The 23,704-nt window shown below is 38.2% G+C and overlaps 1 protein-coding gene across 1 annotated transcript; it reads left to right on the plus strand.

Annotated features, from left to right (window-relative positions):
* The first annotated feature begins 2,547 nt into the window (after window positions 1-2,547).
* Window positions 2,548-3,244, plus strand: LOC148874775 (uncharacterized). Its single transcript, XM_088966557.1, has one exon. The coding sequence runs from the start codon at window positions 2,731-2,733 to the stop codon at window positions 3,001-3,003; it is 273 nt and encodes a 90-aa protein (XP_088822683.1). The 5' UTR covers window positions 2,548-2,730; the 3' UTR covers window positions 3,004-3,244.
* Window positions 3,245-23,704: the final 20,460 nt, after the last annotated feature.

Genomic DNA, 23,704 nt, shown 5'->3' on the forward strand with positions numbered 1-23,704 from the left:
CCTTGGAGGAGGACTGTAGTGGCCAGATTGCCCGCCATCATCCCAGTTGCTCTTTGCATGGTGGTGGTGGTGGTGGTCTCAGCGGTTATCACGGGACCCTATTGGATCACCCCTTCGGTAGAGGAGCCAAGAGGTCTTCGGTGAGGGCTTGTTGGCTCGTTGGCTACTGCTATTGGATGTTGAGGGGTCGGCCTTTTTGGGGCTGATCGGGTGCTAGACTAACGACACGTGAGTGGAGTGCCCACTGTATTGCTCTTGGCTCCCAATGGGGCAGCCACCATGCGGACGGCCTCTTGTCGGGTGCCGTACCTCATCCGGTCTTTGGGCTAGGTTGTCTAGCCTATCAAGGACCAACTTAATTGGTCCATTGTGACCAAGTTCTGAGCATTCTAATTGTTGTTTGGTTTATCGACCATGTCGGAAGCTTTGTTAATTGAGTTAAGTTTTTCTTCTTAGAGGGAAGTATTAAGAAACATTCCCACAGATGGCACCAATTGTTGTTGCCAAAGATGGGGCGAAGGGCAACAAGGTAACTTCACTGATGTCTGATACTGGTCGAGGAGAGGCATAGTATCGGCCTCCAGCCCTCGAAGGAGGACTGTAGTGGCTAGAGCACCCGCCATCATCCCAGTTTCTCTTTGCGTGGTGGTGGTGGTGGTGGTCTCGGTGATTATCACGGGATCCTACTGGATCACCCCTTCAGTTGGGGAGCCAAGAGGTCTTCGATGAGGGCTTGCTGGCTCGTCGGCTGCTACTGTTGAATGTTGAGGGGTCGGCCTTTTTGGGGCTGGTCGGGCATTAAACTAACGGTGCATGAGTGGAGCGCCCACTGTACTGCCCTTGGCTCCCAATGGGGCAGCTACCATGCGGACGGTCTCCTGTCGGGTGCCCTACCTCATCCAGTCTTTGGGCTAGGTTGTCTAGCCTATCAAGGACCAACTTAAATTGGTCCATAGTGACCAAGTTCTAAGCGTTTTGATTGTTGTTTGGTTTATCGACCATGTCCGATGCTTAGTTATTTGAGTTATGTTTTTTTTTTAATCTTAGAGGGAAGTATTATGAAACGTTCCCACAGATGGCGCCAATTGTTCTTCACCGCTACCGGTTAGTATTTCAATACCCATTTTAGAAAAGGGTAAAATGGGTATTGGAAAAAATTTATTAATTAGTTAAATATTTTCCATTCGGCTCAATGATGGGAGGTTTTTTGTCGAATTTTTTAAAAATTAAAGGGAAATTTTTATTAAAGTGAAATTATATGGGAGATTTTTATGATTGTCAGAAGAAACTTTAGAGGAGGTTTTTGTATTTTACCCTTTATTTTTTGTTGGTAGAAAATAAGAATGCATCTATTTTATTTATTTATTTATTTTTGGTAGTTCAAGTCGATATTCAAGTTAAATCCATCCATCCTTGTTTGAGAGGAATACAAATACAAATATCTACGGTGCAAATTGTATACAATATTTCTAAATTTTGTATTTACACCGTATATATTTGTATTTGCGAGCCTTAATTTCTTTTTAGTTGGCAATTCACCTGAGGAGGAACACCTACCTGGACCATGATTAAGGTTATAAGCTGATTTTACAAAAAAAATTGCATTTTCTGTTAATCAACTAAAAAATTATCTTCAGGGCATGTATGGATTAACTATTAGTTATGGGTTTAATTAACGTGTGGTTGGGCAAGTGTTTTTGTTTTTCTTTTTTTTTTATGAAAATCTTCCCACGGTTTAAAGATCTTAGATATTAGTTAAGTATAGTCAGTCTATCATGCTCTACAAAGCTGTTTATTTAGGCTATGTTTGATTTGAAGGAAAAGGTAGGGAAATAAAGAGAAAGGTGAAGAAACCTTTACAAGCCTTGTAGTTGCATAGATTTTTCCGCTTTCTCTTCCTTTTCTTACCTTTTTTCCATAAAGTTTCTAAATTTTTTATCATTTTGGACTTTTGTGAACTTTTAAACTATGTTTGGTTTGACGGAAAAAGTAGGGAAAGAAAGGAAAAGATAAGCAAATCTATATAAGATTTGTAAAGGTTTTCCCATCTTTACCTTCCTTTTCCTTCAAATCAAACAGAGATATAGTTTTTTCATGTTAAACTGCAAAATACCAAAATTTGGTCTTTCAGTGAACCCAATAAATTGAATACAGATTTTATGAAAATTGCTTTATTTGCAAATGTTAAAAACTCAGGTTCCCTAGACTCAGATGATCATCTCATCAACGAACAACAATATCAGAATAATCAAAGGAAAAGAAAACATCCCAAAGGAATCACTCCAATAATTCAGGCAAAAGCGGATTAATGGAAACCACGCGCTCATCAGTCAACCAGTGGGCACTTGTTCCTGATTGTACCCCTCTGGCCTCTGGCCATCCACCACGGGCTCTCGTAGCCATACAGTTAAAGGGCAGGCTGGTAAATTTGTCTGGCTAGTAGTAGGCAGAGTTGGTGGATTCCTGTCTTATTCTCCATCGTTCGTTTGTTTGTTTGTCCGACTCTTTCTTCTTATTGGACGCCCAAAAACCCAAACCATTGGCGTTGCATAATCATGTCTGAAACCGCCGCTGGTTTTATTATACTGAACTCGACGAATTTGATCAATCTCTCTCACCCCCTCTCTATATATAACAATCCCAGATCCAATCTTCTTCCCCAGGGCACAGACGAGTCAAGCAATACTTCTAAACCAAAATTCAGAAACAATCAACCAAAAGAAAAGAAAGATGAGTTCCACAACCAGAGCTTGGGTTGCCGCTTCAAGCATTGCAGCTGTTGAGGCATTGAAAGATCAAGGCATCTGCAGATGGAATTACACTCTGAGGTCGTTGCATCAACACGCCAAGAATAACCTGGGGTCGTTTTCTCAGGCTAAGAGGAGCATCTCTTCTTCCTTAGCGATGGCCTATAACAAGACATTGAGAGATGAGCAGCAGATGAAGCAATCTGAGGAATCTCTCAGAAAAGTTATGTACTTGAGCTGCTGGGGTCCCAATTGATCCACTCCCACACCTCCCTTAACACTACCAGTGTTACAGATTTTGACCCAGCAAACGAAGAATGGCAAAATTGGGGTCGGACAAGAAGCTGAGGTTGCTGCATCCCCAACATACGCAAACGCTGCTCATCGGTGGAGGCTGAGAATGAAATATACCAAGAATTTTGTAATTACTACTGCATATAAACACCATTAAATCGTGATCTTAATTACAAAAATATATACTTCCTTATTATCTCAAATTCTTCATTTTCTTTTATATTGGCCTTCATGATTCAACGGTGAATATGTAAATGTTTCATGCATGGATGGGTTGAATCACGATTGGTTTCCTGGATAAGTGGACAGTGCAGAGGTTTGGCTATCTATGAATCATTATCTGTTCTTCAATAGGTGGTGATCGTCCAAGTTATCCGTCTAAGGAGAATGAATCAATGACCATCGCCTACACATACTTTCTAGTAAAATTAGGGCTGTTTTGCTTTAATATATTATAGATTAGGCTTTCTCTCAAGCCAAATTTGGTTTAAGCTAAAATAGTGAAAATTTGAGAGAATAAAGCACTAGTCCTATGGTCTTCCTCCCTCGGTTGTGAAATATACTTATATAATTGCATTGCAATTGTTACAGGGATAAGCTAAAAACAGTGTGAGAGACTACAAAGTTGGGGTCATCAAAATGCCCATTCAAACTTATGCTCACTTATCTTCCAAACTGCTGCCCAGTTGGATATCTTGTATGGCATGGGACCCAGACATTGATCTACATCAGACACATGGGTTCAGCCCATCCTCTGTTACAAGGCCTGGCCAAATTCATTATAGGAGACAGTGAACCCCTGAGTCCATCATCATGAGCTCTTAATGGGCCAAACATTTACACTAAATGGTCATTGGGTCAAGCCACCTTATAAAAATCTAAGGACTATGGGCCGATGCAAGATTAACCCATCAGGTATTACCCACAATGGTCTTACACTTAACCTCTCAGCCCATAATGATCAAACACTGCCTGACAAGAGAGGACCTCTCCCTCAGCTGCAAGGAACAGTGTTGCACTCTCTACTCACATGAATCTCAGGAATTAAAACATTTTGCAAATATTTTGAAACCATAATATGTATATATCTATATAAATATATTTTGCAAAACAAATTTCAACGGTTGAAATCAGCTACTGCCAGCTTTGGTTTTCATCAGAGATAGTGCATCCCTGATCATTCACTTTGTTTGATAAAGGGGCTGATCCTATCACTACGATCACCTATCAGATGAATTCTCGGACAGTCCCAACATACTTAGGTTTTGACCCCCTCTAAGGATCTCACTGATTGGCATACCAAAGGTAGCCCAAGACACCTAGTGCAGTATCATAATCGAGTCTAGGGGTCAGGTGTAACATTTCAGTTTTGCCTATCTATCTCCAAGGTCCAGGGCAATACTGGAATTCTGGTCTAGTTTAGGGTTTCAAGAAAACCCACACTGCATGTACCTCATGTCTCACCCTGGCAGCTGAGACAAGCCACCCTAACCAATTTGGCAGCACATCAGTGTCAGCCTTGGCAGGATAAATCTCCCCAGATCCATCCAACGACTGTGCAAATTCTAAACTAACACGAGTCTCACATGTGTACAGTTTACGGGTATTACACAGAAACACACCATAATAACATGAATCAAATATGTACTTTATTCAATTACATTAAATGTAATAAGGTGCATCATTCTTATTGGAGCTAAGGGCAAACACTGTCTAACAACTCCCACTTACACTTAGGTCCAATCTGGTATAAGCTTGAGTTCCATGCTTTCCACGTGTTTCTCAAACACTTTCTGTGTCAATGGATTAGTCAATGGGTCTGCTACATTTTCCATTGATGCTACCTTCTGAATTAGGACGTCCCCTCTTCCAACTATCTCCCGCAGTACGTGATACTTCTTTTGATGTGCTTTGACTTCAAGTGGGCTCGTGGCTCCTTAGCCTGAGCGATAGCTCCAGTGTTGTCACACAACAATGGAATGGGTGATGTGCTGGATGGAACTACTCCCAATTCATGAATGAACTTCATCATCCAAACAACTTCTTTGGCAGCTTCACTTGCGGCAGTGTATTCGGCTTCTGGTGTAACCATTTCAGCTCACGTATCATTTTTTGGCTAAGTACCTCGTCAGCTCGCCTGCTCCCAAGTGGCCGATGACTCAGAGGCTGAAGTGGTGCTCCCTAGCGTAGCGCAACCCGGCTGCTCCCGCGGAAGCCATGAAGAGCTCGTCTTTGTAGAGAGGACCTCGTAAAGAGGACTGGTGATGTTTTATCTGAATCGAAAGTAAAGTTGATAGAGCTGCTTAGTCTGTTAGCTCCCTGCACCGTCTTTGAGTTCATAAAAAAAAGGGAACTATAAAGTGAGAGCTTCAATTTCTAAAAAGTGAGGGCTTAGCTTTTTGGGAGAAGAGGACTTAGCTTTTTGTAGGATGAGAACTTCGCTTTTTGTAGCGTGTTCCCATAGACGGCGCCAAATGATGTAATCGTTTCTGGTCACGTATCATTTTTTGGCTAAGTACCTCGTCACCTCTCCTGCTCCCAAGTGGCCGATGACTCAGAGGCTGAAGTGGTGCTCCCTAGCGTAGCGCAACCCGGATGCTCCCGTGGAAGCCACAAAGAGCTCATTTTTGTAGAGGGTACCTCGTGAAGAGAACTGGTGAAGTTTTATCTGAATTGAAAGTAAAGTTGGTAAAGCTGCTTAGTTTGTTAACTCCCTGCATAGTCTTTGAGTTCATAAAAAAGGGGAACTATAAAGCGAGAGCTTCAGTTTCTAAAAAGTGAGGGCTTAGCTTTCTGGGAGAAGAGGACTTAGCTTTTTGTAGGATGAGAACTTAGCTTTTTGTAGCGTGTTCCCACAAACGGCGCCAAATGATGTAATCATTTTTGGTAACGTATCATTTTTTGGCTAATTACCTCGTCACCTCGCTTGCTCCCAAGTGGTCAATGACTCGGAGGCTGAAGTGGTGCTCTCTAGCGTAGCGCAACCCGGCTGCTCTCGAGCTGAAGGTGATCTGCTCATCTTTATAGACGATGACAACTGAGGAACCCATCCTCCCTACAGGAGATGACCTGCATGAATTGAATTAGAGAACCCGGGGGTGCTTACCTGACGAGGGCACTCCGATGGCTAAGTCAACACTTAGTAGTGAGCTGAGAATGATATTAGAGAGTGAGAGAGCTAGAGAGCAGGGGTTACCATCCATTTTTTCTTGCCTCTCCTTTGCCCCTAGGGGGTGAGGTCTTTATATACTGGAGTCCTCGTGGGTTTGGTGGAGCAGTTCCTGGATTCCCGCTGTGATGGGACCTGCTTTCGTGTTAGGTGGACATAAAGCCACCAACCGGAAATGTTGCCCATTTCCAACTAAATCGGGGAGTGGATGAGCTAATATAGCCGTTACAAGTCACAATCCCGTAAAACATGGGGTATGGTGGTGGGCTCCTCAGGGTTGTCATGCAGTGGTCGGTCTGACTAGGAGGCGAGCTACTCGTAAGTGGCGAGCTGTCTAGTGGCAAACTGCCTAGTGGCGTGCTGCTTGGTCGCAAGCTGCCTAGTGGCTAGCTGCCTGTGCAATGCCGAGTTGTCTAAGTTGCTATGCTACACGATGGTGAGCTACCTGTGAAAAGTGCCAGGCTGACCAGGTGTCGGGCTGCCTGTGAGGGGTGAGCTACCTGTGGCGAGCTACCTGTAAGTGGCGAGCTATCAAGTTGTCATGAGGCTGCACTTAGTTGTCATGAGGTGCCAAGTGTCATAATGTCATTGGAGGGCCAAATCCGCCCTCACCAGTCCTCTTCGTGAGGTCTCCTCTACAAAGACGAGCTCTTCGTGGCTTCCGCGGGAGTTGGCGACCAACAGACTACATGGGTGCCCTTGCTGGTTGAGCCTTTCAAGGCTCCTGTGCGAGCTGCTGACCTAAAGTTAGTGGTACTGCCCCCGAAGGTTGAGTTCCTAGTAGCTTCTTGTAGGAGTGGGTGATCGGCGTCACGAGACTGATGCAGCGCAATCATAGCTCTAAGGCACCCACCCGGCAGCCTAGCTGCCTGGCCCTGGCGTGACCTGGCGGCCTGGCCCTCGCGCGATCTGGCCTAGGCATGACTTGGCAGCCTGGCGACCAGGCACATGCGCTGGCGACTTGCAAGACGTTCTCACCGACGAATTTGACATGCATATCCAAACACTCCCACGATCCTTGGAAGTTAGTTCACGTGCCTCGCGTTCTGAAGGGTGGTCAATGTGCATGGCGGTTACCTCCAGGAATCTCGAACCACTTAGAGGACCTTGCAGAAATCTCAGATATGGTGCGTGAAGCCCACGCTAAACAATGTCTATATAAAGGCACCAACCCCCAAAGCAAGTAAGCAAGTTCTAGCTCTCAGACTGTGATTTTTAGCTCGTAGTTTACTATGAGAGTACTGACTTAGCCATTGGAGGGACCTCACCGGGTTAGCCAACCTGGGTCCTCTGACATTTAGTTCCTTGCAGGTCTCTAAAGAGCAACGAATCTCATCAATCCAACTCAGTACTTGGTCAGCCCGGTGCCTCACAGGCAGCCCGGCACCTCACAGGCAGCTCGACACTTGGTCAGCCCGGCACCTCACAGGCTACTCGGCACCTGGTCAGCCTAGCACCTCACAGGCAGCTCGGCACCTCACAGGTAGCTCGATACCTAGCCAGCCCAGCACCTCACAGGCAGCTCGGCACCTCACAGGTAGAGACCTCAGCACTACATAAGACCTAGTGGCCTCTTCGGCATGGGCAAAGTCCAGGAGTGGACTACAAGTTGCTCCCAAAGCCTAAGGGCTACAATATTGCTTAAGACTCAGTCGCCTCTTCGAAATGGGCAAAGTTTAGGAGTGGACTATGAGTCGCTCCCAAAGCCTAAGGGCCACAGTACTTCTTAAGACCCAGTCGCCTCTTAAGCATGGGAAAAGTTCAGGAGTGGACTATGAGTCGCTCCCAAAGCCTAAGGGCCACAATACTGCTCAAGACCCAGTTGCCTCTTTGGCATGGGCAAAGTCCAGGAGTGGACTACGAGTCGCTCCCAAAGCCTAAGGGCTACAATACTGCACAAGACCCAGCCGCCTTGTCGGCATGGGTAAAGTCAAGGAGAGTGGACTACAAGTCACTCCCAGAGCCTAAGGTCTAAAATACCGAACTGGCAGAGACCTCGGCACCTTATGGCCAACTCGCTTCCAAGCAGCTCCTAGAGCCTAAGAAATTGAATTAGCACTTACGATCTCATCGAATTACGGGCCAAAAGGAGAAATCTACTCCCTTCACCGAGTTACTTTTAGCTCGGGAGTGGAGGGCAAATGATGAGGGCGGATTTGGCCCTCTAATGACATTATGACACTTGGCACCTCATGACAACTAAGTGCAGCCTCATGACAACTAGACAGCTCGCCCCTCACAGGCAGCCCGACACTTCACAGGCAGCTCACAATTGTGTAGCCTGACAACTTAGACAACTCGGCACTGCACAGGCAGCTCTCCACTAGGCAGCTCGCCACTAGGCAGCTTGCCACTAGGCAGCTCACCACTTATGGGCAGCTCGCCTCCTAGTCAGACCAACCACCGCATGACAACCCCGAGGAGCTCACCATCGTACCCCGCATTTTTTGGGATTGTGACTTGTAATGACTATATTAGCTCACCCACTCCCTGATTTATGTGGAAATGGGCAACCTTACTGGTCGGTGGCTTTATGTCCACCTAACACGAAAGTAGGTCCCATCACAATGGGAATCCAAGAACTACTCCACCAAACCCACGAGGACTCTAGTATATAAAGACCTCACCCCTAGGGGCCAAGGAGAGATAAGAAAAATGGATGGTAACCCCTGCTCTCTAGCTCTCTCGCTCTCTAGCTCTCTCACTCTCTAATATCATTCTTAGCTCGCTATAAGTGCTGACTTAGCCATTGGAGTGACCTCGCCGGGTAAGCACCCCCGGGTTCTCTGATTCAGTTCATGCAGATCATCTCCTGCAGAGAGGATGGGTTCCTCAGTTACCGCCGTCTACAAAGATGAGCATATCACCTTTAGCTCGGGAGCAGCCGGATTGTGTTATGCTAGGGAGCACCACTTCAGCCTCCGAGTCATCGGCCACTTGGGAGCAGGCGAGGTGATGATGTACTTAGCTAAAAAATGATACGTGACCAGAAATGATTACATCAACTTCATTTGTGGAATCCGCCATGGATCCCTGTTTGTTGCTTTTCCAACAAACAACACATGATCCTATCATGAAAACATACCTAGATGTAGACTTTCTATCATCTGGATCTAATTGGAAGCCAACATCAGTATACCATTGGATTTGTAGTGAACTACCATTGAATACCAGACAAAACTCTTTTGTCATTCGAAGGTATTTGAGTATGTTTTTCACAGCAATCCAATGCTCTTGCTCTGGGTTTGACTGGAATCTGCTTACCACACTTACTGCCTGAGCAATGTCAAGATGAGTGCACATCATGGCATACATGATGCTCCCTACGACTAAAACATAGGGAACGTCCTTCATGCCCTCAATCTCTTTGAGAGTCTTGGGAGACATTCCCTTGGAGAGAGTGACTCCATGCCTGAAAGGAACATTTCCTTTCTTGGAGTTCTCCATGCTGTATCTTTTGACTATATTGTCAATATAAGCAGATTGGGATAATCCTATTATCCTCTTCGATTTATCTCTATAGAGTCGAAGACCTAGTATGTAGGAGGCTTCTCCAAGATCTTTCATGGAGAATTGTTGTGAAATCCATACTTTCACCGTAGTTAACATTCCTACATCATTCCAAATGAGTAGAATGTCATCTACATACAGAACCAGGAATGCAACCTTATCTCCACTAGATTTCCTATAAACACAGGGCTCATCCGGATTTTGCTCAAAGTCAAATTTTTTTGATGGTAGAGTCAAACTAGGTGTTCCAACTCCTGAAGCTTACTTAAGTCCATATATGGATCGGTTTAATTTACATACCATGTGTTCTTGACCCGCAGCTATAAAACCTTGCGGTTGCTGCATATTTGTTTGTCGAAGACCCACTAAGATCTCCATTAAAGAATGCAGTTTTGACATCCATTTGCCAAATCTTGTAATCATGGTATGCTGCTACAGCTAGCACAATCCTAATGGATTTAAACATGGCTACTGGAGAAAATGTTTCCTCATAATCGATTCCTTTTTTTTGAGTGTACCCTTTCGCCACAAGACAAGCCTTGTAGGTCTTAACCTTACCATCAGGGCCCTTCTTCCTCTTATAGATCCATTTGCAACCAATTGCTTTTACCCTAAGCGGCGGATCTACTAGAGTCCAGACTCCATTGGTCTCCATTGAGTCCATTTTAGCTCTTATGGCATCTATCCACTTCAAGGAATCTATGTCCAACATAGCCTTTGTATAAGTCATGGGATTTTTCTCACTAGTCGTGGCTTCCACCAAGTAACTATCCTAGTCATAGCCAAATCGAACTAGAGGCCTGGAAACCCGGGTAGATCTTCTAGGTTGGTCATTACCTAGAGCTTGTGGGACATCTCCCACTACCCCTGAGCTCTCCTCATCAAGAACAACTTCTTGACGATGATTGTTCAAGATGTAATCATCTTCCAAGAAATGGGCATTTCGACTATAGAACACCTTCTGTTTTCCTAGGTTATAGAATAGGTAATCCATAGAGACTTTGGGGTAGCCTACGAATAGGCAATGACTGGTCTTGGATTCCAATTTGTCCACACCTGTACTTTTAACATGTGTCGGACAACCCCAAATATTTAAGTGTCTCACACTTGGTTTCTTACCAGAAAAAAGCTCATAAGGAGTCTTCGGAACTGATTTGGTTGGAACCTGGTTCAGCACGTATATTGCAGTCTCCAATGCGTAACCCCAAAAGGATGTGGGTAACTCTGAGTGTATGAGAAGTGATCAGACCATATCCAATAAAGTCTGGTTCCTCTTCTCTGACACACCGTTTAGTTGTGGTGTAGCAGGAGGAGCTAACTGTGATACTATCCCATTGACCTTCAAGTAGTCATTGAATTCATCAGAGAGATACTCGCCACCTCGATCTGATCGAAGGGTCTTAATTTCTCTCCCTAACTGTTTATTGACCTCTTGTCTGAACTCTCTGAACTTTTTAAAGGATTCAGACTTGTGTCTCATTAGGTACACGTAACCATACCGTGAGTAATCATTGGTAAATGTTATAAAATAAATGTGCCGGTTAACACTCATGGGACCACATACATCAGTATTTATAAGGTCAAGCGTGCTTGTACATCTTTCAAACTTACTGTTAAATGGCCGTTTCATCATCTTACCTTGAAAGCAAGGTTCACATGTTGGAAGATCTTCTATAGTTAAAAATCAAAAAGACCATCCTTTACCAACCTCGTGATACGATCTATGTTGATGTGGCCAAGTTGGTAATGCCATAGACACGTGGGATTAACTGTATCACGGGTTCTTTTCTTGGAGATATCATCCGATGTAGTTTCAGTTATATTAGTTTCCAGAGAATGATGGAGAACATAGAGACCATTCTCAAGTTTCTGCATGCGAGGAATTTGTTATTTCTTTTAATAGTAATCATATTAATAAAGAAAATAAAATATCCATTTGCACACAATTTTGAAACAGAAATCAGATTTCTTATCGAATTCTGTACATAAAGATAATCTTTTAGTACAATAATTCTTTCTCTGAAAATTAACTCTACAGTTCCTATAGTTGTAGCTGCAATACTTGTAGAAGTTCCTAAGTGAAGGGTCACTTCTCCATCACTCATTCTTTTGTTTATCTTGAACCCCTATAGTGAATTACACGCATGAGTCGAATCCCCAGAGTCAATACACCAAGAAGCAAAAGTTACTAACAAATTGGTTTCTATGACACAAGATTCAAAATTACCTTGTCTCTTGGATTCTAGGTACTGAGGACAGTTTCTCTTATAGTGGTCGTCCTGCTTGTAGAAGTGACAAGCATCTGATTCTTTTTCCTTTCTCTACCTCTTGGTCTTTGTAGCTTTTTTGGGGGCATTCTCTTTACCTTCCTCTTCTTCTTGCCCGATTTGCCAGCTTCAATAAGCATGACAATGGGCCCATCCTTCTTAATCAGTTCCTCGGCCCTCAACATATTGCTGAGTTCCTGGATGCTAACATTTAGCTTGTTCATGTTATAGTTCATGATGAACTAATTGAAGGAAGGAGGCAAAGAATTTGGGTGGTGTCCACCTTCATGACATGGTCAAGCTCAGATCCAAGAGCCTCAATTTCATTGATATAATCACTCATCTTAAGACAATGGTCATGAACCTATTGGTTCTTGGACATCTACGCGGTCATGAACTGCTTCAAGACCTTCTATCGAGTAGAACAATTTTGCTCTTCGTACATCGTCCTTAGACTATCTAGGATATCCTTGGACAATTCGATCTGATCGAACTATTACTATATCGGATTGTCTAAGGATGCTATGATGTAGCAGCGGGAAAGGGAATTTTTCTCTTCCCATTCTTGGTAGCCCCTCCTACGGGCCTCAGAAGCCCTATCACCCAGACGTTCCGGGGCAGGTTTCTTAGCTACTTTGTCCAGTTTTTCTGATGTCAGGACCAACATAAGATTACGGTACCAATCAACATGGTTAGGGCCCTTAAGTTTGTTGTCATTCAACAATTTTGCGAATTGTTCATTTGCCATTTCTGAAAAAAAGCAAATATTAGTCCACAACCTTATTTGATTCATGTTATCTACATAGATATGGCTTTTAATACTAGAATTCTACTCCGGTTCAGGGTTTCAAGAAAACCCACACTGCATGTACCTCAGGTCTCACCATTGCAACTGAGACAAGCCACTCCAACCAACTTGGCGGCACATCAGTGTCAGTCTTGGCAGGATAAATCTCCCCGAATCTATCCAACAACTGTGAAGATTCTAAACTAACACAAGTTTCATATGTGTTCAGTTTAAGGGTATTATACAGAAACACACCATAATAACATGAATCAAATATGTACTTTATTCATTTACATTAAATGTCATAAGGTACATCATTCTGATTGGAGTTAAGGGCATACACTGTCTAACAAGAAGAAGGTGGGCCGAGAGAAGCAGTACCACAAGAAGATGGAAAGTCTGTTGGAAATGAGTGTTGTGGTGTTGGTGGTAACTATAGAGAGCCAACTACAACCTAATTGGTTATCTGCCATGACCAATTTTGTACTAATTCTTCCCAATTTTATATTAAAATAGTTTAAAATATCCAAAAGGTGGATTTTACAATGGTTAAAATATAACCCTATTTAAAAGGAAAGAGGGTGGCAACTCCATTGGTTATCTACCATGACCATGTTGAATAAATAGTAGCTTAAAAGCTTATGTGAATTTTGATTATTGATTATTTCTTTTGTTTTCATTTTTTATAACTTTCATGGATTAATATGTTCTTTTCTTTATTTTTTATATATATATTTTTATTAACAATTCACATGTCTATGTCAAATAGCAAAAATATCATTGTTAGTAATCGCTTTTCATTTTCAATTTATTCCATTAATATGATTACTTTCTTGTTAGCCCCCAATTTTTGATCGGTCCCTTCACCCTACCTCTTTGTACCCTCATTTTAAGACCCAAAAACTTGAAAACATAATCGGACCAATTTGAGACTTGACGAAACCTAAAAATCCCTCTTTTGATGCAATCCGCATGACAAACGAGAATATTGAGATCAAAACCAAACATCTGATTAGACATGACCCCTATACTTAGGAAGCTATAGCTTAATTATACATTAAATTTCGTGACCAAACTCCAAACATCCTTCATTCATCACACCAACCTCCTCTCTAACGGCCCCAATCTACATGATGTTCAAACCTTAACTCTACAAAGTCAAATCCAACACATCCATTGCCTCTAGCCAATATGACTCAATCAACTCCCAAATCTCACATCAAATCTATGATGATCAACCTAAAAAGATGCCAAGATTCTATTTCAATAACCCCGAATGAATAAAACTAAACAACCAAGACCAACAAGCTTTTTCTTAAATCTAAATAGTCCACCCGACTCCTCATCACAATCCATGCCCACATGCTAAGTTTCAACTAAAAAAATCCCTTATTTAACTGTCCAATCAACAAAAATTCCAATTGGATACATATAATTAAATCACACAAGAAGCCAAATCCAAAACAAAGCGGGTACCTCTCATTAAGTCCAAAAAAACCCTCTTGTCTAATTTCGACCTTAAAATCCTCTAGTTTCTCCGAAAATGAGCAAAAATCTTTTTCAAGCCTTCTCATTAGTTGATAAGTCATAAGCCAAAACTTGATCTGAACCCAATCTTTTAATCCACATCTTTGAACACAGATTCATATTTTCCATCACATTCGAGATCCATATTTTCCATGATGGCTGATGTCAACCCTATATTTAACTAGTTCAAACACCTAGACCAATAAAATTTAGTCTAATAGACTTAAAAAAACCTAAAAACCCAAAGATACCCCATTTAAAGTTATGAAAAGACAAAATAATATTTATGGGTGAGTCAATTTTTTGTTTTATGTGATTGGGAGCCCAAAATATGAGATTGCAATGTTAGACATGCCCCAAACTCTCATTGGATGTACGAAATTCATGAAAAAACCCTAAATTGAGGAAAATCATTGCACCAAGATGGAATGCTTGACTGAAAACCATTTCTTTGAAAATCTTTGCCCTTTTTCATAAAACAAACTCTTTTAAAGCCTAAGATCTGTGATTGCTCCATTCATGAGAAACCTCCAAATATTTGTACCTTAGACTTCAAAACCATCAACTATGTTTTAGATCTGAGATTTGCACGAAATCTTCATGCCCTTATTAGTTTCAGACCTCTCTTGAGCTCGTCCAAGCACTCTCGAGTTTATTTTATTTCTGGGTTGCTTGAAGTTCTAAAACTTTGGAGAATTTGCATTTCAGCTTCTTCTAAGGTAAAAGAAAGAGTTCGAGAGGTGAGGGTTTTAGAGAAAATAGTACATAAGGCTCGATAACATTACCTTAAATCAATTTTGGGAGAAGTTGGGAAAGGTTTTACCAAAATTTGGGGACTTTTAGCAATCATTTTGTTAGTGTTTCACTGTAAATTAAGTATTAAAAAACTCCTGTATTGTGCTATTGCAACAGCTTGGAGAGAGGAGTTCCTAACACTTTCCCTCTCCTAATCTTTGGAATCCGGAATCTCTTGGCTAAATGCCTTTCTCGTGTAGAATGAAGTCATTATTTTGAAGATAAATCAAAATTTTCAAAGCTGAAATGAGGGCACATTTCTTTTGAGAAATGGGTGGTGATTCTATCTTATTTGAGCTGATCATGAGATTCCTAGAGCTCACATTCCTAAATCTAGAATATAAATAATAGGTTACGAGTGGTTCCTGAAAAGTAATTAATTGTGTTACTAAATCTTTTAATGGTTAAATTTTTGTAGTAGAAAATCTCCCAAAATTTTATTTTATTTATTTTTCAACTGTGTATATGTACTCTTGCATTGCTTGTTACTCTAATAACTTTTGGCTAATGATATTCAAGTTTCCTTGAGAACCTTTAGAGTTAATGAAATTTTATTTTCATAACTATGATCTTACAATTTGTTGTTTATTGTTACGGACTTCCTCTTTTACCTTTAGTTATGGAGAAACTTGACTTTTTTGCTCGTTTGGTGGCATCCAAAGCCTTATGTTCTAGATTTTTATGATGAAATGTTTTCCCATATTCAACATTTATTTTTGAAAGAAGAGAAACTGATGAAAGTAAAAAGGGCCAACTCTGTTTCCGAGTCATTGTCTATTTTTAGAGTTTGGATCACGAGGAGCAAATGTGTTCCATTGAAGGCATTTGGGGACATTTTTTATAGTCATAGTAAGCAATCAAATTTTAATTGCGACACATGACCCCTACATAGCAACAATATTAAAAGAATGAAAACGATAAACAAATAAGCAATGGTTAAATAATTATGAAGTATGAAATTAACACATTGTGTTGAATTTACAGAGGGCCTTCCATGTTTATAACATTATTTGGCAAAGATGGATCAAGTGGATTTTGGTCAATTTACTCTTATTATGAGTAGTATTATCACCATCTTCCGACAATTCCTCTAAAAAGTACCAAACATATTAATATAAATATTAAATAAATAAAAACAAAGATAAATATGAATAGAAAATGTACCAAATCTGTTTGGGTTTTCTTTATGCAATGCTTGCATTTCTCCAAACAACTAACTTTTCTAATGTTGCTTCCATGCCCTTTGTTATCCTATGTCTTTATAGCTAACCCTTTGACATTGATTTCATTACCTTTGGATACCACTTTATCATCTTCCTCTAAATTATCTTTTGAATCTTGAATTACATCACATGGTCCGTATTCACAATCAAGATTCAAATTGGTGCTATGGGAAACAACATCAAAACTTGGGGAGCTTTTGCCTTTAGAATCTCTTCTACCTCTTTCTTGCATGGTTATACACATTTAATAAATATATGAATGTCTCCTTATTATTTGTAGCTTGTGTTGAAACCTCTTTAACAACTCTTTAAAGTTCCATAAACATTTTAGAAAACTCAACATTAGGGTCAAGTTCAATTGAATGGCCACAATAATCAGTTACTTCTCAAGACCTTGCATTATTTATCAATCCTTTTAAGACATATTGTAATAAGAGTTCTTTTATTTGTGTTTGAGAAAGAATATATAATGCAAGCATATGTAAAATTCCCGCAAACTCAAACTTCTTACAATTACAAACAATTTCTACACAAGAAAGATTAATTGTCACAATATTCTCACCATGTTTATTCAAGTATTTCACTTTGTACTCATTGTTCCAACCTCTACTGCATTTTGGATAAGACAATCATGACTTTTTTAATATTTCTTTTCTTCAATTTCTCTAAGCACTGTTGGAGCGTATATAGATGCAACCCGCTTTAACATGTATATTGGAAAAGTTAAGTGAGGGATATTCTGGCTCATTTTCACTTCTATTTGTAACTCTCTATGTTGACGATCTGACATAACTCTACCAAAGTGCTTAAAAAATTAATGCAAATCGAGATAGGGATTTAAATAGCCTCTCAATGAACTATTCATGCTCTCATTCCTTTGTGTAGTTTTCATGTTAACACAAAAATTGTTTCTTTCATGTGCTAAAACCCATTTCTTTTTCATTTGAAACAATCATGGTAACCAAAATTTTTCAACTAAATCATATTTTGAGATCATCTCATGTCATGCCATTTGAAATTCTTCATCCTCTTCATGTTCATATATGCATCTATTAAAGTCCTTATCAAAAGAAGAAGAAGTAGCAAAAACTTGCTTCAAATGTTTGGTTGCATTTTACCATTTCCACTAATGAGCTTTCTCGCGAGCTCTTTCTTCTCACGAACATCTCGAAATCGAGCGGGCAACAAGAATAAATAAATATGTATATATATACATACATACATATGCAAAGACAATGACATGTGTTTAGAAACATTTGTTTAATTGCATTTGCCATCACTAGATCTTGGTCAGTTAGAATTATCCTTCAATGTTTTCTAGACATTGATTTAAAAAAAAAGATTGAAATACCTATATGAAGAGCTTAATGCTCTCAGCATACATTAATGCAACTCCAAAAATGATAGTTTTCTTATGATGATTAATCCAACAAAAGTTGTAAATGGTTGTCAATTGTCATTTTCCCTAAAGTGGTATCAAAGTAAGCAACACAACCAAAATAACTATAATCAGCCACCATTCTTGTATCTGCCCAAAATATGTTCGTTATTAGACATTTGTTATCAATTTGAATTGAGTGAAATGATGATATATTCTTTTTTTGCAACTTATCAAAATACTCTAGTATAGCTCATGCACCTTCATTTTCTATGTCCATTTTCCTTTTAGCATAAAAGTAGTTATTATAATCAACTAGTAAACCCAAGATTTTGGACTCCTCCCTTTTTGCCTATGAATTCTACCGTTGAATCATCTACAAGATTTGCTTTGGCTTTTCGTGCTACTACTATTTTCCTTTGTAGTCACCACAACATATATGATCTACTTGGAGTTACAATCAAATGGTTTTGAGTTGCTTCAAAATTTGTAACACAACATTGCCCATTACTTTGCAACGCAAGTCATTCATGCAAGATAACCAGTTCTTTTTATATCATTGCAACATTTTACTTCTACTCGTCATTTGTCCTCACGATGATATCCTTATTGACAATAAACAAATATTCTTTTTCTAAAATCACCAGTTTTTCACTTATGTCCATCCTGTATTGAACACTAAAACCAACATTTGTAGCATATTCATTATAGAAATGATATGCATTCTCCTATGTTGAAAATGTCATCCCAACTTTTGGTTCCTCATATTGTTTATCTTCTGCCATAAGAACATTAGTTTATAATACACTAAGAAATGTTATAAGGATCAATTAACTAATTGTTGACAATGAAGCATAATTTTTCTTAAGAACCTTTTATTTTTCTTATTTTCAATTAATCAAATGAGAACATTCTATATAGAGAAAAAAAGGTATAATATCTTTACTGTATTTTCAAAATCTTTTGAAATAATTGAAACCAAATAAAGTGGCATAAAGGGGGGAAAATAATCAAGAAAAATAATTATGATAATGCTAACTAAGAAACCATGTGGTGGGGGTTGTCAAACCATAATAGGTACATGCTTATAAATTATGATTCCTTGATACATTCCATCAATGTAAAAGTAATTTTATAATTTTATTTGGTGGCCATGTAAAAACATGTATTGGGTTTTCATATATGTGTACAAATTTGCATTAAGAGAACTATTATAAGCAAGGCCCTTTTGGTCCTAAATTCTTTACAACTAAATCTTTAATCTAGAAATACTAGTGAGGATTCATTTGGAAAGAGTGCAAAATCTGGTTCAATGCATATATGCACTCTGGTTCAGGCCATGCCATGGGCCTGGGCAGATTGGGCCAGGTCAGGCCAGGCCTTGGGTCTAGGCTAAACCGGGCCAAACAATTTTTTTTTTGTTTTTTTTGAAATTTTGATTTTTTTTACTAAAATACTTCACTTTCCTTAATTCAATAATTCCCTTGAGCTTTGGGAACAAATTAGAAAAATAAAAAATCTAACAAAGAAATTAAAAAAAATACTTAAGTACTTAACAAAATGCAAAATGGACAAAAAATTGGAAAAATAGGAATTTTATTTCTTGAATTTGAATAATACAATGGTCAATGGACAATGGATGAATGAAATATAGAAAATGGAATAAATATAAAAAAATATAATACAATTATAAATTGAAAATAAAAAAATTACATTATTGAAAAAAAAACTAATATAAATAAAATTGAAAAAAAATTACAATAACTTTAAAAATTGAAAAAAAATTACAATAATTGAAATAATGAAATATTGAGTATATAAAAGAATAAAAATATTGACTCCATCATTTTTCTTCAAGTTCCACCTCTACTTGCATCTTCATGTAATAATCTCCTTAATTGCCATCATATGCTTCAGGTGAAACATCAAGTGTAATGTCATGATGCCCTCATTTGTCTTGTAATCTAGCTTTAGCATCCAATCAATCTTTAAGGTAGTTGCACATCTCCAGACTTTCATCATTCTTACAACTTCTCTTGTCGTCTAGCACCTTAGTACCTACACTAAAACAAGACTCCGATGGAACTGTAGACACTGGAGGGGTTAGTATATCACGTGTCATGGTGGCAAGGACTGGATAGTTTTTTTTCATGTACTTTCCATCAGGCTAAAATATCAAAATTATCCCATCCCTCATTGTTGTAGGAATCAATTAAAGTAGAAACACTTGCTTGTAAATAAAAATTAAGTTCAGTAAATGAATTTGTTGATTAATTGGTAGTAGATTTCTGTCTCTTATGTAGTAGAGGTTGAATCTTGTCTCCACTACTGGAAATAGAATTAGTTGTTTTAGAAGTGGAACTTTCACCTATACAAGATTTCTTGTATCAAACTTGAGATTCATATAAATTACACATTTCAAATAATAAATTATTAATTTATTCTATTTTATTTCCAACTTCAATATTCATATTTTCACAATATGATTCAAGTAAAATTTTTAAACCATCTTTCCTAATCCTAGGATCTAATATTATAGCTAAGCAAAAAAGGAGTGAAATTTTCTCTCAATATTTTTTAAATTTATTTTCCATTATTTCAGTAATACTTTGAAATTGTGGATTTTCCTATATTTTGTAAAACATTCACTAATTACAAATAATTGATTAATTAAAAGACAACTAGTTGAGTAATAAACACATAAAATTTCATTAGTTGCATCATAAAAAATTTATAAAATATCTTTATACAAATTGCCATTTCCCAATCTTCCTCATGTATAGGATCAGGTAGCATTTTTGCATTATGAAAATCATTAAGAATTTGTTTGTAAGCAATACAACTTTCTAACATAGAATAGGTAGAATTCCATCTATGTTAAACATCTAATACAAAATGTTTATATTTTAAACCATAATTTTGACAAATATTTAAATTCTTGTTTTCTTGCTTTAGAACTTTTAATATATATTATACAATTTCTAATTTTAGAAATATGATAAGAAATAATATTTAAAGCATCTTGAATACATAAATTTAAAATGTGACATTCACATCTAATATGTAATAATTTACCATCTAAAAATGGTTTTAATTGAGATTTTAAAATATTTATTGTTGAATCATTATTAGTAGCATTATCAAAACTAATAGAAAAAAGTTTATTTTCAATTCCATAAATATGTAAAGTATTTAAACTACTTGTAGCAATAATTGGGCCAGTATGTGGCCATTCAACTCTAGTAAAACTTAAAATTCTTTTATATAAAGGCTATTTTTCATCAATAAACTGATTAGTAACACAAATACAACTTATGTTAAATCTAGATGTCCAAATATCAAAAGTAATTGCAATTTTTAAATTAAGATTTGATAACATAGAAATTAAATTTTGTTTATATGATTAAAAAATTTTTAAAGCATCTATTCTAATAGTATTTCTAGAAACTTTTTTTACATTGTGGATTTACAGATCTAAGTAAAATTTTTTCAAGTTTAGTATCTTCAACTAATAAAAATGGATGCTCAGAATGCACAATATATTTTGCTAATTCTTGCCTCATTTTTTCTTGGGAATATTTAAAAATAACAAAAATCTCACTTCCTATTTTTGCTTGTGATGTTTCTTTCCCTTTTTCTTTCATTAAATGGCGTTTCAAATGTCTGTCCAAGTGACCAGTACCACCACTACTACATTACTACTATACCTAAATTCACTCCTACATTTTTGACAAATGACTTTCTTTCCCTTCCCCTCAACCTCCTCTATTTTAAATATTGTCCAAACCGGTCTAATCAACCTAGTGTTCTCCTTTTTCTTTCCCTTACCTCTATTAGCAGTACAAGGGGTGGGAACATCAACAATATTAGTAGCATCCATATCAGCGCAAATGAACATTGACATTATTGACATTGATTATGTTGGGGAATTGGTGTCAAGAGTGAAAGGAGCCGACCATTTTTTTTTAATTAGAAGAAGATAAAAATTAATTTAATTGCACCTACTTAGATTGCCAATTCAGAATTTCAACTTGATTTCAACGGTTGAAGTCTCTAAGTTTCCTAAATTGCTAACTTGAGATACCCGTGCAAGCCTTTTTCTTGTTGAAACTTGAATCAAGTTGAGAATTGGAGAGTAGAGAGAGTATGGGGGTATATGTGAGAGTATGATGTATAAGAAGAGATTGAGATTTGAGAGAATATAAGAGACTAAGAGAGTATGAGAATTGGTGTGATGATAATGGTGGAGGATAAGGCTATTTATAGGAATTGAAAATAATTTTATTCCCCAAAATACCCTAAAAATTAGTTATTTTTTAGTTATTGGAGGGGTATTTTTGTCATTATAAAGTCATTTATCACTTTACCATACTTCTAAACTAGTTGTTATATAGTTGTTGGGTGGACATTATTGTCATTTTATCTCCCCCAAAGCCAAAATACATACGTACCCCTTATATAGCATTTTATAATTGTTGGGGGTATTTCTATAACCCGCCCCCCTCCCAAAAAAAAAAAAGTTGTAACTAGCTATTGGAGGGGGGGGGGTGTCTCCAACGGCTAGTTCTTTGGACAGGCCGAGTGGAGCCCATTGCGGGCTGGGCCATGCCGAGCTGTGCTAGCCCACCGGCCATGGGCGGCATGGCACAACAATGCAGGCCATGCCGCCTTGGCCTGTCGACTTGAAATCCCAAGCCCGACACTGTTCATCGGCCCATACAATCATGTCGGGCCACGGGCAGGACGGGCTGATTTACACCTCAAGTAGGTCTTAATTGTAATGAAATCTTATCAATCAAAAGGAAAAAAGAAAATCTAACAAGAATGGATAAGATAGCTACAAAAATACAAGACAAAATAAATAAGATAAAAAAATAAAACCTACATACTAGACAAAAGTAAACAACAGAAAAAGTGGAACCTGCATTTGGTTGTGTGGTCTTTCCTTTGGACATTTATTTTATTAATTAATTAATTAATTAAATTAATTGACAAACTAAACTAATTAATAGAATTATAATCATAAATGTTAATTGCAAAACAAGATGTTTGCAGATTTTTGTTTCTTTTTGGTCCTTGCGTGTTTCTTTCCCTTCCAAACGTTGTATTATTTTTAATTACAATTACGTTTCAATGATTATTGTTCCTGGTTGAAGGATTTGCATATAAGCGTTTGGTTTTATATAAACAAGAAAATAAATAAACCAAGAGAAAAAAAAAAACCCGGCATTACTATTAAAGTAGATTAAGAACCAATGGACGTTCTTAGAGTAGATAAATAATCAGTGGGAAAATCACCAAATTAAAAGAGTTGGCATCTGCCATATGGTTTTGTTTGGTGATGGGAAATCATGAAGTGAAGTTTTGTTTTGATTTGAACTCTGTAAAATAAAAACACTTTGAGACAACGGTGGGCAAAACTAATATGGGTGAGGCCATCATTAGGTTTGAGTGGCCCTTCCCTCTTAATTCTAATTGGCATATTAATTTAAGTAAGCACGTTGAATAAGCACTTGACAAGTATTTTGACAACTGTCAAAAGTGGGTTTTAATCTTTTTCAATGGGGAAAAACTTTAGCTGTTAGGGGCCAACAGCCTATGCTGTTGAGAGAATTTCTATTAATGCCACGTTACCATGAGAATGGGTAAATTAGTAATTACATCTTAATTTGTTTTTACTAAAAACCAAAGCATGGGCGTGAATAGGTGAACTGCCCTGAACGTGCCCAGCCCAGAAATTGTCTCAACAGCCTATGCTGTTAGGCCCCAACAGCCAAAGTTAACCGTTTCAATGGTGGGCTAAGGGTATTTTAAGGGCTAGGTTTCAAAAAAAAATTTAAGTGCTCATTAACCTAAAGGAAAAAACTATTTAGCCTCAAAGTCAATTTTAAAAACACTGGTTTTATTTGTTGAGTGAATTAAATAATATTTATTTTGAAATACAAATTACTTAATTAATTCAATTAAAAATTAATTATCTTGTAAATCAAAGTAGATTATTTAGCCT

The sequence above is a fragment of the Nelumbo lutea genome, chromosome 1, assembly GCF_056320005.1.
Source record: "Nelumbo lutea isolate HS-2025 chromosome 1, American lotus-T2T, whole genome shotgun sequence".
Taxonomy (NCBI): domain Eukaryota; kingdom Viridiplantae; phylum Streptophyta; class Magnoliopsida; order Proteales; family Nelumbonaceae; genus Nelumbo; species Nelumbo lutea.

What these genes read in the sequence shown, in the direction of transcription:
- LOC148874775 (XM_088966557.1), top strand. Translation starts at nt 2,731, where the DNA reads ATGAGTTCCACAACCAGAGCTTGGGTTGCCGCTTCAAGCATTGCAGCT.